Source organism: Ochotona princeps, chromosome 5 (genome assembly GCF_030435755.1).
Source record: "Ochotona princeps isolate mOchPri1 chromosome 5, mOchPri1.hap1, whole genome shotgun sequence".
NCBI lineage: Eukaryota > Metazoa > Chordata > Mammalia > Lagomorpha > Ochotonidae > Ochotona > Ochotona princeps.
The window spans coordinates 25,328,488-25,347,293 of NC_080836.1; the positions used below are offsets into that span (position 1 = coordinate 25,328,488).

Sequence of the window (18,806 nt, forward strand, 5' to 3'; positions counted from 1 at the left end):
GACCCCCCCAAGTCATTTTTTAAATTGTTCTGCCATATGCTAAGATCCAGACATTATCTTACAGATTATCATCATCTAAGATAAATTATCATGGAACATTTCAAAAATAAAAGTTTATGTGATGGATTAAAAACTTTCCAAAGTGAAATAGTTTAAGGAATATTTTATTTGCACAACTTTCATTACTTGGGAACATTAAAATATTAGATTATTTCCACTTCCCATTATTGCTGGAAAAGTGGATGCCTTACTATCAGAGTATTTCTGCTGGACCAGAAATCACATCTGCTGATAGGAATGGCATCTCAGTTTAGATAAGAGATAAGCTTTGTGACTGCTAGTTTCAACTTATTGTTAAAACATTCTTTGGAGATTAAGAAAACCATCTTTGAAAAATCCTCCCCGAGGTAAGAATTGTGGTGCAGAAGGCTAGGTGTATGTCCCATATTGGAGTGCCCATTTTGAGTCACAGCTAACCTGCACTTCTTTCGATGCCTCGTGCCAACGTGTCTAGGAGGCAGACAATACTAGCCGAAGGACTTAGGCTCTTGCCAACCACATGGGAAACCTGGATGGAGTTCTTGGCTTTGTGTCAGTCCAGCTCCATTTGTTGTGGGCATTTACAGAGTCACCAGGAGATGCAAGATCCCTCTTGCTTTTTCTGTCCCTTACCCTGTCTCTGTCACTCTGCCTTTCAATTATGTGTGTGTGTGTACATATGTTCATGTATATATGAATATACATGAATATACATATGAACAAACCTTCCCTAATGTAAAACTTCTTATAACCTGTAAGTTTAGTGATTCTATAGTTGAATTAGTTTTCCATTTGCATTATCACAAAGGGAAATTAAATACAGAATTTAGATACAGAAATTAAACACATATTTCAGGAAAAATAACCAGCTCTTCTATTTAGTATTTTCAGGCAAACTTCACCAGAACAAGGTTCATATTATTGCTGATGCTGTTGCTGCTAATTAATAGCAAAGCTTCTGTTCTGAATGGTCGCTGCTGGCAAATGTTTAATTTAACAACCTACTTTTACATGACCTGCCATCACTTCCCAAGTTGAAGCCCGTCCTGCAGCGACAGGTCCGTGTTTTGTAACTGCTGCTGAGCAGACAGGTGTGTGAACATCCCCCTGGCATTCCATATGGATCCACTTCACATGCATGGCTTCTGACTACAACAAACAAAAAGAAAGGCAGGCTTGAAATTCTCCAAAGACAAGATAATTGCGTGCATCGGTATGTCAGAAAAACTTACACTGTAAGAACAGAGAATCTTGACAGAATTATGTACACCCAACCATTTAGTTTCATATTCCAGTGAATAAGAAATAGTTTAAATCCTTTATAAAAAGAGAAAGAAATTGGCCAAAATTCTCCTAGGGACACATTAAAAAATTCTGAATAATAGAATCAGCTGTGTTAACTTAAAACTGTTTACATATAAGTGAAGTAACAGTAACATGCTTTTTGCTACGTTTCATACATCAATATCTTAAAATTTACAAATATATAGTGTATATATATATATACATATGTATGTATGTATGCATATATATACAGGTTAGGTATGTAGACAAAGAAATAATTTCTTTTGAGCCTATTTATCATATGGGCACCTGAACTAAAAAAATGTGATTCAGTGACTGCTGAGAAGTGTAAAGGCAAGTAATTTTGAAAATGTTTAGAACAGTGCCATTTTAAGAACTCCATTAGGTGTGTGTGTGTGTGTGTGACATGGCTGTGATTTGTGTATGACTTTTAAGGGTTCAGAGGTGGAGGCTGAGCATAAACAGCACAAACTGAGGAAGAGAAGGGTTTTCATGTGTGTCGGTGTTAGAAAAGAGAAAATAGGAAGAAGTAGCACATGCAGACAATGACGGAGAGACAGGTCAAAGTGAAAGGCAATAGCAGGCCCAGGTAAGAAATGTCAGGGTTAAGTTACTATTGCAATTCCATTGCTTTTACATCATCTCTTCACTGAGATTATGATTAATATTGCAGTAATTTTCATGCAATCATAAAGCTGCTGTGCTTTTAAAAGTCATGGCTTGGTCTTTGTATCCCTCATTCTCTAGGTGAAAAGATGACTGAACTGGAGTTTTACCTGTTGTTCCCTAAAAAGGTTGCTGTCTTTTCAGTTCTAAGCGCTCCCCACTTGTGCTAGATCACCCGTGGCTCATTTAATCAGCAGCTCTTTCACTTTCAACATGGTCTTCGTTCTCTTCAGTTCATCTGTCCCACCAATTAATCGGTCATTATGGGCCATTATTTCTAAATGCTAGGAAGTTTTGTTTTGTTTTGTTTTTATGTAAGTTTCCACAGTAATCCAACTAGCTACCCTCCTCTGTGCTCGTACTTGTCTCTATACTCTTCAACATTACCCAAGATCATTTTCCACTACACTTTCCTCCCTTCTCCCTGCCTCTCAAATCAATTCATTTCTGCAATCCAAGGACTTAGTCTCCTTTTTCTTCATCATTCTCCACACACAAAGGTTTCCTTGATTATCCTTGAACAATCAAGGCACATTTTTCCTTGTATTCTCTGGACTTGTACTTACTCATTACCACCCTCCAACGCTCCCCTCTCCCCCAAATGCATTGTGCTTTATCCACAGTCTCCATGTCTCTCTTCTTCAACTACTTCAAATGTTGTTCATCGCCATCTCTTCAATGATATTGCCCTACTAAAGATAAAATTGCAAATTCCCCACACTCCTTATCCTGCCTATCTATGAAATTTCTTTATAGCTCTTATTGCTTTATAATATAACAGATAATTCATGTAGATATTTTTATTAACGTAGGCAATTTTATTATGTCTTCTCCATTAGGATGCAAACTTCATAAAAGCAAAAATATTTTGATTCTTATTGACTGCTCTAGTCTGAAAATACAAAGAATGGTTCCTGATCCATGAATAACTGATGAGTGAATATATCCCATTTCAAATCCTAAAAAGGTTATTTCCACAATTCATAATTTCAATTTTGCTATAAACATATTTGTGACAGTGTGTTGTCACAATTTTGTGTATATTAATGTTTAATTCAAGATTCATTTTCATCTAAAGCACATTTATAAAAAAGATGATAGAAGCTGTGTAATGGACAATGTCTTATCTAGTAATATGCTATTTAACTTCATGGCATTGTAAATTTCTAGTCCTCTTCCTATTATTGATTTTGTATTCTGGCTTTTCATTTAACAAGATGTACGGTAACTGAAATGGAGACTAACATTTCCAGATGTGAGGATACAATACAGTATGCATTTCTACTTCCAGACTAGAGATGGACTCCCAAAGAAACTGTTTACTGTATCTTGTCAATAAAATGATGGACTCTCTGCCATTGTCCATGCCCACAGTAATGGACATATGACTGTTTATGAAGAACTATACTTTAGTAATGATATAGGGGAACTTGGTGGGGGGGTGAATTAGGGAGGGGATAAGGGAAATCCTAGGAGCCTATGGAACTGTATCATAAAATGATGATGATAATAATAGTAGTAGTAATAATAATAAAAGATTTTAAATAAATGAGGCTATATTTGACTAAACCTACATTGTGATGATGAATAACATCATTAACGTGGTATACATTGAGTGTTTTTTGTTTGTTTTTGAAAAACAATGAAGATTCTATATTCAAAACTATTAGTTACCATGTTAAAGAAAAATTAAATCAGAGTTCAAAGACTATAATACTTGACTAACATTACAATCACCTAATATGAAATCTGCCTCTGAAAATAATACCAAAAAAGAAATAATAAAACCACAGCCTCTATAATCTTTGTCTCCCTTCTACATACACAGCACAACTGAAAACCCTTTCCCGAGTCTAAATCTGGCCATCATTTCCATTCTGTGGTTGTAGAAACGATTCACTAGGAACTGAACAATTTGTCATTTGTGAAGGGAGTGCCATTCCATTTTATCAAACAGGCATACACATTTTTGCTGTCAACAGACAGAATTTATGACTCAACCAGTTTAACACCACAGAAAAAGCACAAGGACTCTATCTCCATTCAATCTGCCAGCATGGGGCTTACACAGAAATGCTGGAACTTACCTGTTGGTTGTGTTCTTTTTTGATAGATTCGAATCCCTCTGGCACTTTCTATTTTAATTAATGAATGATTATCAGTGCCATTGAATCGATTTATCTTTATGATATTGAAGTTATCAGAAGTGATTGCATACAAATAGTCTTCAAACACAGTTATACCACAAAGATGTCTGACCTATAAGCATGATCAAAAATAACGATAAATTTTAATTGTTCAGCTTTCAGTTTGAAAAAAATGATAGTTGTTCTCTAATGTAGAAACTGCCCATTAATGGGAGAACCACAAGGATATTCAAAATTCACCATTATTTTTTCTTTTGATCTAAAGAACATAACATTGTAGTCTAGTGTAGCGATTCATTCTGAATGCAGGAAGGGCATTTTATTTATGTTTCAGTAAAAAAAAAAGTAAGTTCAGGAGTCATTTTGCATAAATAGGTGAACCAGACTTTCAAAAACATTCAACAATGTGTTATAGCATAGTTGCATTTAGTTTGAAGCCATTTGGGGGATATATGTTATCATGGTCATAGATACCGAAAAGCTCTGCCTGTGAAAGGTCTAATGATGCAGTAACTGAAAACTTGCTTTACCAGATTCAAAAATAACAGATTGAATGATGCCTAATTCAGCACGAGAGATAATGAATACATCACATTTTTGCAGTAATTATAAATAAAATGTCAACATTTTATTAGGTATTACCCTACTTCTAATGGTTATTCCCAACGGTGCATGGAATGGTTTGCTTTAGGAAATGTCAATGTTCATTGCTAGCCATATAAGTAATTAATAGCACAGTTTTTCCCAGAAAAAATGAAATCACATACGAGAGAGTTACCTGTACGCCCATATTTACAGCAGATCAATCCACAATAACAGAGATATGGAAACAACCCAGATGTCCATCAATAGATGACTGGGTAAAGAATGTGGTATATAAACGCTTTTGAATACTACTAAGACATAAAAAAAATAATAATAAAATTCTATCTTTTGCAACAAACTGGATTTAACTGAATGGAATCAGCAATTGCCAAAAGATAAAAAACTATAGGTTTTTCCCTATCATTTTTAACTAATACACCGAATTTTAAAAATGCAATCCCTGTGATCAAGATTTGCATCTTGAGATCTGTTTGTTGCTCACAGACTGTGTTTATGCTTTTGTGAAATAATACATGGTTATCTACTTGCTATTTGTTGAACTCTTTGCCCAGTGGAGTGTTAAGCCTGTGATTGTAAAGTGAAAGGAAAGTATGTCATAGTTCCATAGCAATTGAAAGAAAAAAAGAAAAAGAAAAAAAGAAAAGAGAAAAGGGTATGAAAGGAAAGGAAAGGAAACAAAAGAAGGAAGGAAGAAAAGAAAAGAAAAGAAAAGAAAAGAAAAGAAAAGAAAAGAAAAGAAAAGAAAAGAAAAGAAAAGAAAAGAAAAACGAAAAGAAAAGAAAAAAGTGTGGTTGTGGAACATAGCCACGAGGGAGGGTGTGGTGTGAAGCATTACTATGCTTCTAAATCTGCCTTGTGAAATTTGTTCATTTTATGTAAGTTTAAAAAAAAGCTTAAATTTCCTGCTTAGCAAAGGTATTGGAATTGTGAAGAGCAAGTCATCTGAAATCTAGGAAAATATGCAAAAGATAGAAGGGAAAAGATGAATACACTGGTTTTCTGACACAAAGGCAGCAGCTAAACACATTGCCTTTGGGTATTTCTTATTTCGAACTTAATTTGAAACGGTTCTGGTCAGGGGTATAGTGGAGCTGTCAATTGATTTGCTGTAGAGATTTTGATGAAAAAGCATTTTTCATTTCTTTTAGGCATTGTATTTTGCCAAAGGATATATATAGATTTTTAGTTAAAAGTAAAGATGCTTTGATTATAAAAATCCTTACAGAAAAATTACTAAAATTAGGGATTTTAATCAGAAAATCTTGCCAATTCTGTAACTGAAACAAAAAATTTTTTTCTTATCTTAGCAGTATATATGATTCATAGTTGATTGTTACAGAAGATGCAGCTGAACTGTGACTTGTTTTATGTGTTCTTTTGGGAGAGCATATCTCGTTTCTTCACATATAGAAGCGAAAGTCAGGAAATAAATAGCATAGGGAATATTTTCATGTTAAAGGCCAAATGGTCTTCTTCTATGAGCTGCTAATTCACACTATTTCCTGTGCGTGCTGATGTGCATATGTCGAATATGGCCATGTGTATACTTACTAACGTCATTTACCATAATTCTGATGTCATACAATGTTCAAAAATAAAATGTTAGCCTTAAAACATTAAAAACTTCTTGAAGTACTCGTGGGGAAAATACTTCGAATCGCTGATAATCCTTTCAAAGTTTAATTTTCAATTTACAAATACATACTACGAAAACCCATCATAAATATTGTAGTGATTGTGTGCTCTAACAGTCACCACAGTGTCTAGTAAAGAAATCAATAATTTTAAGACAGTTTAAGGAAGCAAAGGAATACTGAACTTGATTTCAAAACTGCCGAATATTTCTATAAAAACCTATACAGAATAATTTGTTTGGTTATGTATAAGCATTTCATTTTAAAAGCTAATGGGAAAGAAAAAAATTGGACCTATAAGGTATGATTATAGAATACCCTGCATTGTATCACACAAATATTCTAAAGGTTATAATCTCTTATAAATTTAGGTTGACTAGTGAAATGCAACTGAATCAGGAATAAAAAGTGGATTGGTAACTAAAGCTTATTTCTCCTTGCAAAACTCCCCGGTGTTTACTAAGCACTTGTAAAACCTTAGAATTCAGCAACAAAAAAAGTTAACACAGTGGGAAGAATTTTTATGTCAATGACTTAGAAATTCTCATGTTAGGAGATACTGAAATACAACAAAGGGCAAAAATTGACTCAATCTTTTAAACACAATGAAACTTTGTTGATTATGCATTTCCTGTTGTTGGGCAAAATATATCTAAGGACTCATGGGGCAATGATAACTCATTATGAATGAACTACCTAGTCTTTAGTAAACAGGTCAAAATATTGTCCCCATGCAATGCTCCTTGTAACTGCTCATGTAGCATTTCTGTCTTGTTTGCTTTTGTTTCCTTTGTTTTTAACAGACGCCAAAGGCAAAAAAGGAATTTGCAATGTCATAGATATATCACCATATCACCGTGAAAAAGTTCCCTCATATCAGAAATACACTGTAATTTATGTGACCCATCACAGCTTAACTTCATAAAATATTCAACATTGCACATTTTCATCTCCTTCATGTTATGTAATTCATTTTATTGCCTTCACAGCATTTTCTAGTAAAACTGTACTTACTTGTCTGCCTTGAATGACAGTGTGTCTATTTTTTCCTTGGTAGTCCACTACTCCCACGTAGTCCAAGTAAAGATCTACCCAATAGACCAGTTTGTTGACTAAATCTAGTGCCAATGCAGCTGGTTGTTCTGTCTTTGAATCAATTATCCTTGTTCGGTTCATCCCATCCATATCACATCTCTCCACTTTGGCGATGTTCCCATAGTCAGTAAAGAAAAGTTTTCTGTTGAAAGAAAACTAAATGTTAAAGTAGAAGGGAGAAAAAGCACATTTGATGGAGCCATCTGTAAAAAACAGAACTTTTCCTTCTAATTTATTTCAGTGGTTACATCTGTTAGCTACACATAACCATTTCCATATAATATCACTCATAAACAGAGAAATCTGCTAATGAATATTGCAGGGCATAAGGGAGCAGGTTAACCAACAACTGTAAAATTTCCTAGAAACAAATTATTGTGGTGGGTTTATTTCTGCATTAAGAGAAATGTGTCTTTAAGCTTCTCAGAGCTGATGCACAGCCCAAATCAGCTTCATCCCAGAATCAACTTCAGAAGGGAGCCAAATCACCAGGCCAGGAGGGCACACGAGCTTGCAGACTTCATCTCCAACCTGCTTTTTCAAACTGCTTGCTAATGTTTTCCTTCTATAAAAGCTATTATGTAGAGCTCAATGATGCTATGAGTGGTAGAGAGCAGCAAACCTGGAGTGGAATTAAACAGATGGAAAAGCAAATGTGCTATTTGTAACAACGGAAATAAAGCATAAATAATATCTCCCTTCAAACCTATTCCAAATATTCCCAAAAGACAAAAATTCACAAAGAAAATGAAGGCCATTTTTGCTAATTTCTATTAGCATATTTTGAAGAAAAATTTGAAAAAGTTGACCTCTGGTTCCCACGCTTGCCAGTATGTATAGCTGACTTGTCCAGGCTGTCCCATTTCCCGTTCAGCCCTTATCATATCAATGGGGCATTGAAGACTAGTGCAATCCAAACTGCCCTACTTTCCAGCCTACACACCTGCTGGCGGTTGCCATTCTGTCTAGCTGCCCTTGCCCCAGCACTTGTTTTCATGCTGTACAGTAGGACTGGTAGCCCAAGAGGGAGGGGGTCCACTTTTTTTCTACTTGTCCACTCCCACTTCTAGATCATGCTCTTGTCAGGTGGTTCTGCGGTTTAACTTGACAGAATTAGGCACTAGTGCCAGCCTCTGCCTGCTGATGCTGCGGCAATGCCAAACCAACCCTCACACTCTGATTTATGCTTGCACTAGTAGGAACAGTCAGCTCAGCCTGGTTTTTCCTTGATCTAACTCAGATGAGGGCCACAGGTGATGTAGCCCTGCCTGGTCTGGTTTGGTCTGCCCCCATCCCAACTCACTCTCTCCAGTGGCAGTGGCGATCCAGGAGGGGAACCATTCCCATCCCCCTACCCACTTTTCCTCCTCCACCACTGGTTCTCACGTGTACTGGTTGGGTGCTGCGGACCAGTATGACATGGCCCCCCTCCTTGCCTCGGCATTTGCCAGTGGGTGCTGTAGCTTGGCCCAGCCCACCCCCAATTCCAGCTCCCGCTGCTGGGGGTTACAGCCTAGCCCAGCCCAGCCAGCACCCTGTCATAGCCGTAACATGTACTAGTATGTGTTGCGTCCAAACCTGGCATGACCCACATTCTGTTCTGGTGATCAGATTCACCAGTGGTTGATGTGAACTGGTTCAGTCTGGTCTACCCCTGACCTTTGCCAAATGTATGATGGTGGGTACCTTTCCCTGGCCTGGTCTGGATTGCTGCTTATTATGGTTCTTGCTCTCCCCTGCAGGTACTCTGCCCTGCCAGAAGAGTTGCTCAGGCTCCTCCATCAGAACCTCTCCCAATGCCCGATCTTACACATACCAGTGGGTCCACTGGCTAGCTCTATTTAGTCCACCTCCTGTCCTGGCAGGAACCGTGGCTTTTCCTGACTGGCTTTTACCCCATTCTGATTCTTACTGTTACATGTTTCAGCCCAGTCAAGGCTTGTCCATACCCAGACACAGCTCATACATGGCACAGTAGGGGCAGACAGTAGGGGCAGAAAACTAGCCTAGTCTGTTCTACATCTAACCTGGTCCTCCAGAGCACCAGATGGTGCTGGAGTCTAGCCTGGCTCAGAGCACCAAGTCCCAATCCACACTTGTGTCGAGCAACACTGCAGCCATATCCAGACCAGAATGCAGCCCCACTCCAACCCCTCACTCACCAGTGGGAACCCCAACCCAGCTACAATGTTCTCTTAGCTCCCCAACCAGGCCTGTTCCCAGCCATAGATTGCGCGTATGCCAGTGGCTGCTCTGACCCAACTTGGCATAGCCCCTCACCTGTATTGGCCCTTGCCTTAGCTGCTGTGGCCTGATATCCCTGGCTCATGTAAACCAGCCAGTGTAAGAGCCTAGCTCAGCATGACCTGTGCTCCATCCTGATTTCTGATCTTGCTTGTGAGCTAAGGTTTGCTTGGTCCTGTCTGGTCTGTCCCCTTCCATAACCAATCCACACATTAGCCAGCCTTTGGAGTTACTATGCCTAGCTTGCCCGAACCCCAGGCCTGGACCATGTGATCATAACTGAGAGTTGTGTGCCCACTAGCGGTGTTTCCCAAGTTCCCCCAGTTGACCCACTCCCAGACTGAGATCTCAAACATGCCAGTGGGTATTAAGTCAGTGCCTGGCATAGTCTGCCCTTCCATTTTGGCCTTGTATGAGCTGGTGAGTGTTGTAGCCCAGCCCACCCCACACCCTGTTTGAGGAAGCACATTTGGGTGTTTCTGCCTTGACCTGCCCAAACTATTGTCAGTTCCTTTACTTGTGAGTGATGGCAAGTTTCAATGTCACACATAGTTTAGCCCATCACCACCTCAACTCTTGAGCTAACCAGTGGGACTTGTATTTCCACAGGGTTTGGCCCACACATCCCCCACAGAATCTAACCCGGGACATGGTTCTCTCACATGCTGGTTATTATCATGACCTTGACTAATGTGACCCATCCTCTGTTCCAACACTCAGGGGATGCTAGCACTGCCAAACAGGCCCCCATCCATAGCTTTCGTTTGGACTGGCATGTGGCAGTAAGAGATGCTTATGCTAACAGCCCATCCGAGGACTCCCACGTGGGCTGGTGAATTAGTCTGGCCAAAATAGGTCTTATGGACTCCCCTCCAAACCACCCGTTCTGAGTACCCATGCTTGTCAGCAAGTTCTGTGACCCTGTTACGGGAGTCACACAGGATTCATCCCTCACCTATACTCACATTGGCCTTTACACTCACATTGGCCTTATCCATGGATGTCCCTAGGCAACAATTACATATCCTAAAAACCCTAAAGCTCTTTCCTGGGCGGTCAGCAGGCAGAGACTGGCGTCAAATAGGCAAACTGACCTCTCAAAGCCTAGGACTCACTCGCCACGTGGCAGCAGTGACCTATGGCCTGAGTCCTAAGCATTGGGTCCAGCCTGGCTTGGGCCACCACCACAGTAGACACGCTGCCGGGGGCTCCTTTCGCCCTAGCCCCATGGCCAAACACTGCCCTTGCTCTTCCTGCTGCAAGATGGTGGTGGCAGGCTGCAGCCAGGGGTCTAATCTTGTTCCTGAGATTCCCTCATGGTGTACTTATCCTGAGGGAAGAAATCTCTTGGTTCTGGGAATACCTAGGACTCGCTCACCGCATGGCAGCAGTGCATACTGGCAAGCACGGGAACCAGGGTAGGGGGAGGCCTGTTGGAAGTTATTGAGAGCCACCCCGACTAACCTGAAGCTCCCACTGGTTTGTGAGGGGGCCAAGTGTGTGCTGGTCAGAATAAAATTTGACTGCAACACCATTGGTTTGTGTGGAAGACAGGTCTGGAAACAGAAATGACCCAGCAAATGCAACCACACAAAAAATGTGGAAACAATGGTCTTATCCACTTTACTGTAACCCTTGACCCTTTTGTGCCCTAATCAACTATGTAAAGATTATCAAAATAAAAAAAGTTCTTAAACAACAACAAAAAATTTGACCTCTGAGACAATGAGTCCTGCCATGCAGCACTAATAATGTCTGTCAAAGGATTGCATTTCCCCCCAATACTTAAAGTGCCTAGTGTTTGATTAGTATTCACTATGTTTAGTAAACACAAATCAATTTCAATTAACCTGACAACATTTAACAAGATTACCCACTCTTGAGACTAAATTACATTTGTAAATAGAAGACCATTTTGCCTCAACTTAAATACAACCTCAAGCATAATCCAGTTTACAGTGACTGAGCAATATTATGGCTACCTAGAGTATAGATATTTGATTTCACAAACGTGCCAAATTAGTTTTCACTTGTTTTTCTTAACACACTTGTATTATCTACCAGTATGAGGTATCTTTCAAACTAGAAATTATTATTTAAACTTTAATTTCCATTTAGTTCCTTCTCTTCTGGGAGGTTTTGATTAAGTTTTAAACATTAATGCAAACTGTTGTGTGACAGTGCAAGCTAGGTTTCATTATTTTTTATTTCCCCAAGTGATCCTAAAAAATCAATAAATCACAATAAGTTAAAATGATTTTCAAGTGACACTTAAGTGAAAAATAAACATAAAATTGCACACAATATTAAAATGTACTGTCTTAAAAAATGCTCAGACAGCTGCCTCTCTCTCCCTCTGTCTCTCTCTGCTCCACCCTTTACCTCTGCTTTCTTCACCTGCAAATCAGTTTGTTCATAGTATCTTAGCTATGATAACTATGAGTATCCTGAAGATACTCAAATCCTCTATTCCTTGCTAGAAGAGTCTCCACAATTCTTGTTAAGTAAAGTTGTCTTAATCATTCCATATCAATAAGCCCTCTCCTTTTCTAACTTTGATTCCACAGAAGTGAAGAGAAGCAGACAACCGTATTTTCGGCATCAGAATCGCAGGTTTTAGGAGCAGCACATATCTTGTGATACACAGAGATTACACAGTGTCAAGAAGCAAGTATTTATAACTGTCTATGGGATGTTTAAGAGGTTTGATAAGACTGAAAAGGAAAAGTCTTCTTGGAATGACACAATCTATATGATCCCAAATGATGCCCAGAGCCTAAACAAAAACCTTGGAATCATGCTATTACAGAGACAAAATCAAATAAGGTATGAGTTTAAAAGTAATTACAGGGTAAAAACTGCAGACATCCATAGCAATCTAAAAGAGGATAGTCCAGAATAAAGATTTGTGGCATGGCAAGGAGGTGTTGCTAAGCCAATCACTTATCAAAGTAAAACATTAAAAAACACATAGTTTAAAGAGAAGCCACTTGATTTGGTATTAATTAGAAATAATCCTAGGTGATGTAATAAGCATTTCAACTATCTGTGTAAGTTTCAACCAAGTATTGTAAAAAGTGCAACTACACCCCCAATCTTCCAGCCCCTTTCCCAACCCCACCCACTCACCAATCATCCCTAGGCATTCACCTGCAGGCACCAATCCCCTGGGGCCTGCCCTCAATCCCTCCCAACCCCCACCCCCCACACCTGGCACACAAAAAGGCCCCCAGGTGCTGCTCTCTCTCTCTCTTCCTTGCTCTTTCTCTCTCTCTCTTCTTTGCTCTTCCCCTCTTCTTCCGGCCTCCCTTCCCCTCCTCCCCTTTCCCGAACCCTCCACCCTGTTCCTGCCCCGCTGGAATAAACCTCCTAAGATACCTAAAAAAAAAAAAAAAAAAAAATCGTAATTCCAATAGAAGAAAGGTAAACAGAATTACTCTTGGCATTTGAAGTGGCACTGAGCTATAAGAAAAAAAAAGTGACTGTCTATGTACTCCAAGTATGCCAAAACACTGACCCCTCCAGCTCTGTATTAATTGTACTTAAAAATGAGAAATCCTTGCACAGGTACTCCAACTGATTAGATGGCAAAACATTCTCATGGTGAACTCCATCTCATAAAAAATGTAGGACCCTACAAAACAGAGCAAGACTAAACAAACTGCACCTGGGGCTTGGCACAGTAGCCCAGTGGCTAAAGTCCTTGCCTTGCATGCTAGCAGGGTCCCATGTAGGTGTTGGTTCATGTCCTGGCTGTTCCACTTCCCTTACAGCTAGCTCCCTGATCATGGCCTGGAAAAGCTGTAGAGGACGGCCCAAAGCCTTGGGACTCTGCATCCATGCAGGAGACCCAGAAGAGGCTCCTGGCTCAGCTCTGGCTCTTGCAGTCACATGGGAAGTAAACCAGCAGGTGAAAGATCTTTCTGTCTCTCCTTCTCTCTGCAAATCTTTCCAATAAAAATAAACAAATCTTCAAAAAAAATCTGCATCTGAAAAATCTTGGCCTTCATTCCACTGTAATGATGAATATCACCACCTAAAACTCAATGTGTAGAACATGAAAAATATTTATCAAGTGAATGGGTGTACATACCCAACACCCTGTCTGCCATTCCAGCTTTTGAAGATGCATGACCCTTCCTGGAAAGCCCTTTAAACTTCCATAATATGCAAAAATTCTCTAAAGACAGGTCTGATAAAACCAATCACTCCTGGTTATTTGAAAAGTCTAGTTTTTGGTCATGAGATCATCTGCTCCTAAACTCAACCAGTGCAAATAATTGCTTTCTGTTTAAACTTTAAATTGTCAATGTGTTTCCACTGGCATACAACTAGAAACGAACTCTTGAGCAAGTAGGCTTGAATACAATAGCAGCATCGCTAATTCTCACAGATATAAAAGTCGTTTTCCATACTAAATCAAACATTCTTAGACTTCAGCATCTTGACAGTAGTCGGTTCTATTTACTTTCAATTGGGATGCATGAAATGGAAGAATTCTCAAGGAAAACAGCTCAATGACTATTAGGTTGCACGCCTTGTGTATTGACAGTCACAAGACAATTTACTTGTTCTTTAGAGTGTTTAACTATGGTTTTAAATTTCCCATTTTGAGAAAAGTTTCATCTACATGATATTCTTTATTAGATGCATAACTAAAAGCAAATTATCATTTGCGACACATATGTCACTATGCTGAAAAGTAAATTTTTTCTGTGAAGTATTTGCCCAAATTTTAGAAAAGAGTGCTCTGCAAATCCCACTGCCTATTAATCATGTGATTTCCCTGTAAAATAGAAGTAAATATTCCACTCTATCGATGAGAGATGTTCAAAGTTCAGGTGATTAGAAGTTGTCAGAGCCATTAAATATGTTCAATAACTTTTTTTAAAAAAAACTGGTTGTTTTTAAAAGAATTTCAAACTTGCAAGAGTTGTAAGAGTAGCATAGTGCATGGTTGTTGCACACAGTAGTCCACCAGTTGTTTGCATTTTGCTTCTTGGCTATTTTATGTACTCTGAAGTACCTGAGAGTACATCACTGACATCATGACTGTACACTGAAATATTTCAGTGCATACATCTTAAAGGCAAGGGCAATCCTTTGCATAGTATGTCAATCATAATCAATGCTTTTAATGATACATGCAATATATAGTGCTTCAAATTTCACCTGGTGACCAATGCTTTTTTTTCGGATTAAAAATACAATCTTGTAGAATACTTTGCTTTTAATTACACTTTTTCTCAATATCCCTTTAACATTAAAGCATTTTCTGTCTTCTACTCTTTTTTATTGAGGTTAATACAGCAATAGGGTAAGAATGAATTGTTTTGAAGGTCAGCTAAACCAAAATAGTAGAGTTAAGCTAATCTTTATCATTGGGATCAGATTTTTACTCTAAAATTAAATGATTTTACACTTAATTATCACTGACTCTAGGGCTTGGCTATATTAGGTTATATTGGTTATATCTTACTTCCTAAGACAGCTGTATTCAAAGTTAAAACAGATGATGATTTTAAACAGAATTCTATTTATGTTACCAATTCAGTGTTTCCTGAACACCTAACGTTCCTAACTTCTAGGGTCCTCAGTGCCCTTGTTAACATTTTCATCCATCAGGAAACAATCACATATCATCTGGTGCATCAGAGTTCCCAGTATAGCTCATTGCCTATCCCATCACAATGAATGGTGGAAACTATTTCTAATTCTTTCCTAAGCACCATCCTCAGGATCGCAAAACGGATATTCTCTTCCACTGATTCTTTCACATGGTATCAGTGATTTTTTAGCATGTGTTAAAATGGAGCATTTAAATTGATGTCATGATTCTTTTGTTCCGTAACTGTTTTCCTAAATGTCATCCTGTTCTTTTAGGTCATGAAGGGAAGGAAATTCCTTTCTGGAAATTTCAATAATCCATTCAGCTTATTATTATAATTGCATTTCTCTAGTAAATAACAGTTCATTTTTATTTCATTTTCATATATGAGAAACTGATTTTATTTGGCATAATTGTTTATTTAAGCAACTTTTACTAAAGATATAAATTTCATGTGGCTGAGGTTAGAAACTTTGAGTATTATTATCAGGAACTATGCCTGACATAAGTTAAAAGCTGGAAAGGGAGCAGTTATAGACAATGACAGAGCACTGAACCTGCAGAATCACTGCTCTCGTCATCCTTCCACATGCAAGCAGAGCACTTGTTACACATGCTGACATCTTAAAACACGTACATTATTTAGTTGATAAAAATAAGAATAACTTTATCCAGTGTCATTATTTTCATATCATGCATCTATACTTTAACACAAAAAGACAGGGGAATTTAAACACATTAGAGCTCTGTCCATGTCCATAGTCAGCATTGATATTCTATCACCATCCATATTCCTGACATAATGGTTGTAATTTAATGACAGAACTTGGGAGCTTAAAAAGGTTCCCAAAGTAAAATTTTATATAAACTGTTTACACTGAGGTTATATAATATGATTTTAAAATAAAACCTCATGACAAAATATTATATATAACATGATGAAATGAGAATACTGGCAATGAGAATGGCATAAAAAAGTCAACAATTTTTAGATTAAAGCAATTATGTTGTTTTTACAGGGTAGCGAATCACACACACACACACACTTAGTATGGTGTTAAAGAAATATAGATTCTGTAGGAGCCGTACTTCAAAGTTTCAATGTTGGTCTTTTCCTGGAGATTCTCATGATGCTAGCCTATTAGGATGCCCCAGTCCCCAGTCAACCATGCCAACACTACAAGAAGTAACCACTACTGTACAGTGTTCTGTGATCTAAGCTGTGACAGCCTATTGTTAAAATATCTAAAATACATCTTTAAAGGTTTATTTACTGATGTGAAAGGCAGAGTGACAGAGCAAAAATGAGAGGGAAAGTAAGAGAGAGATTTTCCATCATTAGCTGGAGCAGGACCAGGCTAAAATTCAGTCAGAAATTCCATCTGTGCGTCCCCCATGGTAGAGGTACCCAAATACTTGGTCCACCTTCTGTTGCCTTTATAGCATATTATCAGAGAACTGGATTGGATTGGAAGTGGAGCAGCCAGTATCAAACTGGAACACTAACAGGACATCTCCACTGATAACTTGCATTTTAATGCACAATATTCGTACTTCAAATACAGTTTTAACCTTACATGCATTTTATTTATGATGGATGTATTATCAGGCAACCGCTTTGCAAATCAAGAGAGCTCGGGAATGGTATGCCCCTAAAAATAATATGAATAGTAACATAATTTTCTTTTTTTAAATGTACAAAATTGAACAAAAAATTTTCCTGATTTGCTGAGAATTAAAGTATGAATATTAAATATCTAGCACTGAATTTCAAGACACTAATTGCAAACATTAACACATTTTTAGAAATAGCAGGATTAAATTAAAGTTCTATTAGCTCATCATACTTAAGGCATGAGAATGACAAACAATTAAGGATACTTCTCTGACTAACCAAGAGTCTTTAAGACAGTCATTTATTTGCTATAAGGGGTTTTCGGAGCGATCCTGATGGTCATTGAGAGGGAGAGTGGGGGTCCAGAGGTGGAGCCAGGCTTGGACCAGAGAAAGCTCTCCTCCCTGGTCCCGAAGGACATTTATTGTTCTGTTTCTGCGGACCGCTCAGGGCTTCTGGTTGTCTTTCTGATGACGTTGGTTTCTGCAGTGTTTGGACTTCTTCCATCCCCTGCAGAAGCTCCGGTTGGGGGTGGGTGACCTCAGAGTACTCGGCCTCCGAGGGCATCCAATTCCCTGTGGCCTCCTTAATGTTCTGCACCTTAATTGTCGACAAATGTCTTGTAAGAGTTACAAGCCAGTCTAGATTATCCTAAAATCTGCCAAGATCAGCAAAATTATACTTCAGCACAACAAATGGCTAAATACTAAAATGAAATAGACACGAGACAGCTGAATGGTACCTTATAGCCATTTTAAGGTATATAGCAGCCGGTCCTGTATATAAACTAAAATTGAAATGTCAATGAGCTAATCATAGGTTGTGGTTAAGAACTTGCTTTTTTTTCTTTTTTTAACATACTGGTTACTCAAAAATCATGTCAATTCCATAATGTTGCAAATTGCTGTTGATGTGATATTGGGACTCTTAATTGACTGGGATGATATTCTACCAGCTCTAACTTTGGACCAGAAATGGTCTCCCCAAGAAGCTGTTCAACCCATCTGGACAATAAGTAGCTGGATTCTATGCTTGGTATACATTTGCAAGGAAAGAATCTTGATTGAATTTGAACTGTAATACTGCATCAAGGTGGAGGAATCCACCAGGGGGAAGGGGTGTGGGGAGGGGAGGGATGGGGGGATTCCCAGAGCCTATGAAACTGTCACATAATGCAAAATAATAAAAAAAGACAGTCATTTATAAACTTATAGTTGTTCATTTGAAAAAAAAATCTACCTTTGTCTTTTAAAAAGTCATGTTGTGCCTGATTTGAAAAGTTTAAACAAGGAAATGAAATGAAATGACATACAGCCTCCTAGTCTCAACGAGATACTCTGTACTCTAGAGTACAACCCTACTAAAGATTCCTGTCCATTTATATAGTTGGATTTCTCAGACAAAATTGCTGACCAATTCAATATCCTTCTTTATCTATACCTACCCTATTTTCTTCCTTTATTTTTGACAATCTTTACACAGATGATTAGGGCACAAAGGGTCAAGGGCTATTGGAAGTGGGTAAGACTATTGTTTCCACATCATTTTTTCCCTTTATCTGGGGTAAAGGGGGAGATTCAGGGAGAAGCCCAACCCAGCCTCCCACCCATCCCAGGTCCCTGATGTGGGGCTTGCTTCGAGGACAGTGCTCAAGTGGTTTTGATTGCTGATTGGGGGTGACAGACTATACCTACTCTATTAAGCTATTTTACTAACAGGATTTACACTTCTGTGTTATTACAGCATCATCTTTTTTTTTCTTCATATATAACTAGATCAAGGATTTAAGCAAATCTTAGGCTGCGATATGTCACTAAGATCTTTTCAATACTGTGATTCAAAAGGAG

The 18,806-nt window shown here is 38.4% G+C and overlaps 1 protein-coding gene across 1 annotated transcript in view; it reads right to left on the reverse strand.

Annotated features, from left to right (window-relative positions):
- Positions 1–18,806, reverse strand: part of LRP1B (LDL receptor related protein 1B) — a 1,366,825-nt gene that overhangs the window by 712,450 nt on the left and 635,569 nt on the right. Inside the window, exons 10-12 of the mRNA XM_058664204.1 lie at positions 7,412–7,634; positions 4,098–4,269; positions 1,045–1,188 (exon numbers count right to left, since the gene is read on the reverse strand). Coding sequence (XP_058520187.1) covers positions 1,045–1,188; positions 4,098–4,269; positions 7,412–7,634 — 539 coding nt within the window. The remainder of the gene's footprint in view (positions 1–1,044; positions 1,189–4,097; positions 4,270–7,411; positions 7,635–18,806) is intronic.